General features: G+C 41.7%; 1 protein-coding gene across 2 annotated transcripts; it reads right to left on the reverse strand.

Moving 5' to 3' along the window:
- Positions 1–620: 620 nt before the first annotated feature.
- LOC112218934 (protein mono-ADP-ribosyltransferase PARP16) lies at positions 621–4,979 on the reverse strand. Of its 2 annotated transcripts, none has more exons than XM_024380177.2 (7): positions 4,875–4,978; positions 3,975–4,174; positions 3,494–3,631; positions 3,189–3,395; positions 2,744–2,915; positions 2,381–2,525; positions 621–1,700 (listed from the first exon to the last, which is right to left on the reverse strand). In XM_024380177.2, exons 2-7 carry the CDS (start codon positions 4,164–4,166, stop codon positions 1,565–1,567), a joined length of 990 nt encoding a protein of 329 aa, XP_024235945.1. In that variant the 5' UTR covers positions 4,167–4,174; positions 4,875–4,978; the 3' UTR covers positions 621–1,564. The 2 variants fall into 2 exon arrangements, with proteins under 2 accessions (XP_024235945.1, XP_024235947.1); XM_024380179.2 differs by having other exon boundaries at positions 1,566–1,700; positions 2,757–2,915; positions 4,875–4,979.
- Between the last annotated feature and the right edge of the window lie 831 nt (positions 4,980–5,810).

A 5,810-nucleotide genomic window follows, 5' to 3' on the forward strand; every position in this document is an offset into this window, starting at 1 on the left:
GGTTTAAAATAATGCAAAACCAAAGTGTTGGAGAAGTAAAAGTGCAATAGCTAAAGTTTAAGATCTTTGCTCAGAACATATGAAAGCTGGTGGTTCCTTTTAACATGAGTCTTCAATATTCCCAGGTAAGAAGTTTTAGGTTGTAGTTATTATAGGACTATCTATTTCCCTCTATACCATTTGTATTTCATTAACCTTTGACTATTGGATGTTCTTATAGGCACTTTAGTATTGCCAGTGTAACAGTATAGCTTCCGTCCCTCTCTTCGCCCCTACCTGGGCTCGAACCAGGAACACAACGACAACAGCCAACCTCGAGGCAGCGTTACCCATGCAGAGCAAGGGGAACAACTAATAGAAAGCTCAGAGCGAGTGGCGTTTGAAAAGCTATTAGCACGCGTTAACTAGCTAGCCATTTCACTTCGGTTACACCAGCCTTGTCTCGGGAGTTGATAGGTTTGAAGTCATAAACAGCGCAATGCTTGACTCACAACGAAGAGCTGCTGGCCAAACGCACGAAAGTGCTGTTTGAATTAATGTTTACGCACCTGCTTCTGCCTACCACCGCTCAGTCAGATACTTGTATGCTCAGTCAGATTATACGCAACGCAGGACACGCTAGATAATATCTAGTAATATCATCAACCATGTGTAGTTAACTAGTGATTATGATTGATTGACTGTTTTTTTAAAGTTAAATGTAATGCTAGCTAGCAACTTACCTTGGTTTACTGCATTTGTGTAAAAGGCAGGCTGCTCGTGGAGTGCAACAAGAGGCAGGTCGTTATTGCGTTGGACTAGTTAACTGTAAGGTTGCAAGAATGGATCCCCCGAGCTGACAAGGTGAAAATCTGTCCTTCTGCCCCTGAACGAAGCGGTTAACCCACCGTTCCTAGGCCGTAGTTGAAAATAAGATTGTGTTCTAACATGACTTGCCTAGTTAAATAAAGGTGTAAAAAATAATAATTAAAACAAAATTGGTGTCCAAAAATACCGATTTCTGATTGTTATGAAAACTTGAAATAGGCCCCAATTAAATCGGCCATTCCGATTAAATCGGTCGACCTCTAGTGGTAATAACCATGTATACTGTACATACAAAGAGGTGGAAGAAAGGAAAGAGATTAAAGGGAAAGTGTATAATATGGATGTCCTATTTGCCCATCTGTCTGATTGTCTCTCTGTCTCTCTCTCTGTGTTATGGAAGGCACTATGAATGACAAGAATGGTCCATGTATATATGAACTATTCTTCCTCATAAGAAATGGTTTGAATATTCAGATGTTGAACTTGACACACTGCTCTTCCCAAGTCCTTAATGTCAGCCCTAAGGATGGAAAGGAGAAACAATTTCCCCAGGAAACACTGGGGTATAAAGCCTATTGAGAGCCTAAGGCTGGACCAACCGGGGCTGCAGTAGGAAAGCACCAGAGACTCGTGTGATAGCAACGGAAGACCATGTCCTGTGATTAGTGAGGTCCGGTGATTTCATTGTGACGTCACCAGAAGAGTGTGGTCCTGCGATTGTGAGGTCACCGGACGAGACCGTCTTGCGATTGTGACGTCACCGGAAAAGCCTGTTCCAGAAGGAGAGGAATGTGGTGGAGTTGAAGGCACCGATGAAAATGAGTAGCAGCAGATAGAGACTCATCATAATGGCAAAGTGATGTCTGACTAGCCATGACCTGCCCCGGGAATGTCTGGAAACACATCAGAAAAATCACATTACAATCACGTCACACAAGTTATCATCTCTAAAAAGGTCTAAAATCACAACAGAAGTCAAATGGTCCTGTCCGAGAGAAAATCTGAAGCAGTGACAGAACTGTCATCCCGTTGAAATGTTTATCAGTTCTACTAATGTACTGGCAACTCACCACAACACCAATAGAGGGCAGCAAAGATAATACAACTATCACCATTCTGTTTACAGCCGAAGCCTTCACAGGTCCGTTCCCAAATGGACCTGGGGCTTTCCCATCCGGATCCCATATGCATTAGATTTATTATTTGACCCTGCTGGTCATCTATTAACTTTTTAACATCTTGGCCATGTTCTGTTATAATCTCCACCCGGCACAGCCAGAAGAGGACTGGCCACCCCAGAGACTGGTTCCTCTCTAGGTTTCTTCCTAAGTTCTGGCCTTTCTAGGGAGTTTTTCCTAGCCACCGTGCTTCTACACCTGCATTGCTTGCCGTTTGGGGTTTTAGGCTGGGTTTCTGTACAGCACTTTGTGACATCTGCTTGATTGATTGATTTTTTAAAATATAGAAACCCGTTCCAAATGGACCTGAGGACCTAGTTGGATCCATACCCGGTCCGATCCGAGTTAGGGAAGCTGCAGCATTCTTCTCAGAGAGTCCACTAGCAGGTACTAACCTGGACAGGTGTCTTCTCTGAGAGTACACTAGCAGGTATTTGACTCGGAGCAGCTGATTGTTGGTGACCACAAAGTACTTCTGAGGGACCTCTCCTCCTTCACTGTTCCTGGCTCTGGAGCGCTGACGGTCAATGGTCTCCGAGTCTGAAACCAGTTTAGGGAAATGATGACTGACATTTACTGGACTTTGAGAGGCAGCCATCGTTGACATGATATTGTTGCACGGTCCACTCATTTGTTATGAGGTCGATGTTGTGCAAGAGGCAAACACCAAGAGAACTGACATGGGTAGAGGGGACTAGAGGAGACTCAGGGTGCCTAAGTAAATAATGTTGTGTAAACGTTCTGGACAAAGCTCTGACCTTTCCTCTTCACCTGGCACTTAACGTCTGGGTGGTCGATGACCTCACACACGGCGACACAGCTTAGCAACGGTCCCAGGAGACTGTCACGCCAACCGTTGCCATGGGGACTGTAGAGGACCGCCATGCTGAGGTCACTGGTGAGGTAGGTGCCCTCTCCGAACAACGACGTCTGTCAAGAAACCACCCCCCCCCCCAAAAAAAACAACTCTGTCAGAAATGCAACTTCATCCATCCAAGTCCATTCCTTTTGTGTTGCTAATACTGGCTTCGGCCTAAACATAACAATTATCTGTGGAATTATTCATCAACCAACCCCAAAAAAAATCATCAATCTGAAAATATATACTCAAGCAGGGCTACTGGGAACCCCAAAGAAATATAAGGATCATTACAGTCATCACAGGACTGGTGAAGCTGCCATCTTACTGTCACATTAACTGACCTTGTTGAGGTGGCAGTGTAGTCCGTTGTGGATGATAGAATGGAAGTTCTCCAGTCGGCTGCCATGGAATGCATAGAAGAGGTCGCGTCCCGCCCGTGTCTTCTCAAACTTAGCGTTCATCTGGTCGCAGTACTCCAGCTCAAACAGGAAGTCTGGAACAGGCGTGGAGATCCCCTCACTCTCCGTCAGGTTACACAGCTTGGCATACTATTGGAGGGCAGAGAAGAAGGCAGTGGAAAGGACATCTGTCAAGTGCAGTGTGTATCCTGCACACTTCTTTTCTTTTGAGATATTATTGCCTTTACCTCGTCTTTCTGTAGTGTTTTCACAGCAAAGCTCTTGGAGGAGAGAACCCAGTGTGTGAGGGCCAGATGATGGTCAGCTTCACCAGGTCTCAGTCTCACCAGCTCCCTCACACCAGGCAAACTGCTGACATCTGACAGCTGGAAGGAACACAAGAGCAGTGTCATGTTCATTAGGCACCAAACGTAAGAAAACTGACTGAAACATAGAGGCACTAACTGGACTTAAGAAATGCTACATTTAATTTTTCACTGCAAAATGTTCTACAACATTTTCTGTTGTATGCTCTAATGAACACGACCCAGACAATAACCAGTAGACTCAGCTATAACACAGAACAGGTGTAGGACAGGTGCACAGTGATGGTGAATAATATGCTTGACTTTTAGGCAGAGAACCTGTACCTGAAGGTTTGAATTATAAGTCAAGCCTTATCTTTGATATGGAAAATATCAGTGTTTTCTGTCCTGTCCAATTCCTCACCAGCTCATCAAACTCCTTGGTGTCTCTGTCTCTGATGTATCTGGGGGGATACGGTCTGAGAACTGAGTCCCGCTTGTAGTTCTGAGCAGCTGCCACAAATAGGCTGCATCTCAGATCAGCGGCTACTGGGTCCCTGTGAAGACAGGAACACACCAGCTCTCTGACTGCATCCGGTGGGAGTGGTGGCTGCATTCCCAACACTGTAGACACAGGAGATAAGAGACATTGTGTTTCAGGTCTTAGGCATGGGACACAACATCATAGACAGATAATATACCTGAATAAACAGGTTATTGATTGAGAGAACAGTGCTACTTACTGTATGAAACCATTCAAAATGTGCCTGTATCCTTCTAATCAGAAATTATTCAGAACAGGATTATTGACCTAGTTGGCTTGTTACTTTTATTATATTAAGTTATTTGGTGGTAAAGGTTGAGTGCAAATAGCATGAAAACTTGCACGCCAGCCACAGGCTATAGTTAGTTAGCTAGTGATGTTTACATAGTTGTGCCCACATATGTCAACAAAAGCTGTTAGTTCATTACGACAATGTTAAACAAATCAATACGCTTCGTTTGAAGAGACAACATTTTACTTTACAAACGTATCTTAGGCTTTCCCTTAAAAACCCTTGGGTCAGTCAAAAACTCAATAACAAAGAGTGAAGACGAAAGAGTTAGCTAGCTAACGTTAGCTAACTAGATGAAGCTAGGTAGCTAGATGAATAGCTACCGTTAGCTTAGCACAAGTTAATTAGCATATCCGACGGACAACAACAACAACAAAAATCTGTCTCAACAAACAATACCAAACCATATGTATATACACTTGTCAACTAACAAGTAATAACTATACTTTCCAGGAAAATTAAAAACACTGAGTACTAGAAAAACATACCTGACTGAGACACAAGAAGCCAAGCTAGCTAGGTTGTGACTAGCCGTCACATAGATACTTTTAAAGGAGATGGGAAACTCCATTGGACTCGTATTAACGCCCACTGTACGTTGTTAATGCGGTTAACGCGGTGGATTCTGGGTAAGAAATTCTCTCCTTCAATGGGAGTCAATTGGGCGCCAAGCACCAAAACCCATTATTAGCACGAATTGCGTGAACAAGAAGCTAAACATTGCAACAAACAAAAAAATCCAACATTTAAGATACGTAACTTGTCCTCTGTAATGTCTTTTTGACTTTGAAATCGGCACATCACATACTTCCGAATAAAATAGGCAAGTTGCTCGACTCATACTCTTTAAAAAATATATATTTTATATTTATTTTATTCATAATACAAAAATCAACTTACATAGCTACATCAAACATGTCTAGCAAACAAAACACAGGTATTAACAATGCTCAAACATACAAAAAATAAATAAAAATAAAATACAAAAAAGAAACAATTTAAGTGCAATTATATTCACTCTGAAAATATCTTATTATAATGATTAATGAAGATGTTATTCTTGTTATTCACTAGGGTTAGTGTTCTAATAAGATAATTAAACTCAATCAGAAAAATTTGAAATTTTGGTATAGAATTTTGGAATTTTTGTTTGTGTATAAAGTCTTTGGCAACAATAATAAAAAAATTAACAATCATTTCCGTGGTTTTGTTATCATTGCAATAGTAACATATTATAGATTTTATGTTAAACTTATAGGCAGTGTTCATAATGGTAAATAAGTACTTTGCAAGGTTTTCCCAAAATTCTGACACAAATTTACATTCAAAGAATAAGGGAGACAGATTCTTCTTTTTCACAGAAAACGCAGATATCATCAATAGCCACAAATTTGGAAATCATAGAATTACTCTTTGACTTTTAG

Source organism: Oncorhynchus tshawytscha, linkage group LG19 (genome assembly GCF_018296145.1).
Source record: "Oncorhynchus tshawytscha isolate Ot180627B linkage group LG19, Otsh_v2.0, whole genome shotgun sequence".
Classification (NCBI taxonomy): Eukaryota; Metazoa; Chordata; class Actinopteri; order Salmoniformes; family Salmonidae; genus Oncorhynchus; species Oncorhynchus tshawytscha.

Excerpts from the sequence above, each read along its gene's own strand:
- LOC112218934 (XM_024380177.2), bottom strand. The coding sequence starts at position 4,166 with ATGCAGCCACCACTCCCACCGGATGCAGTCAGAGAGCTGGTGTGTTCC. Across the intron at positions 2,916-3,188 it reads TACACTGCCACCTCAACAAG|ACGTCGTTGTTCGGAGAGGG; the intron begins GTCAGTTAATGT and ends GTTTCTTGACAG. Across the intron at positions 2,526-2,743 it reads GTGCCAGGTGAAGAGGAAAG|ACTCGGAGACCATTGACCGT; the intron begins GTCAGAGCTTTG and ends AACTGGTTTCAG.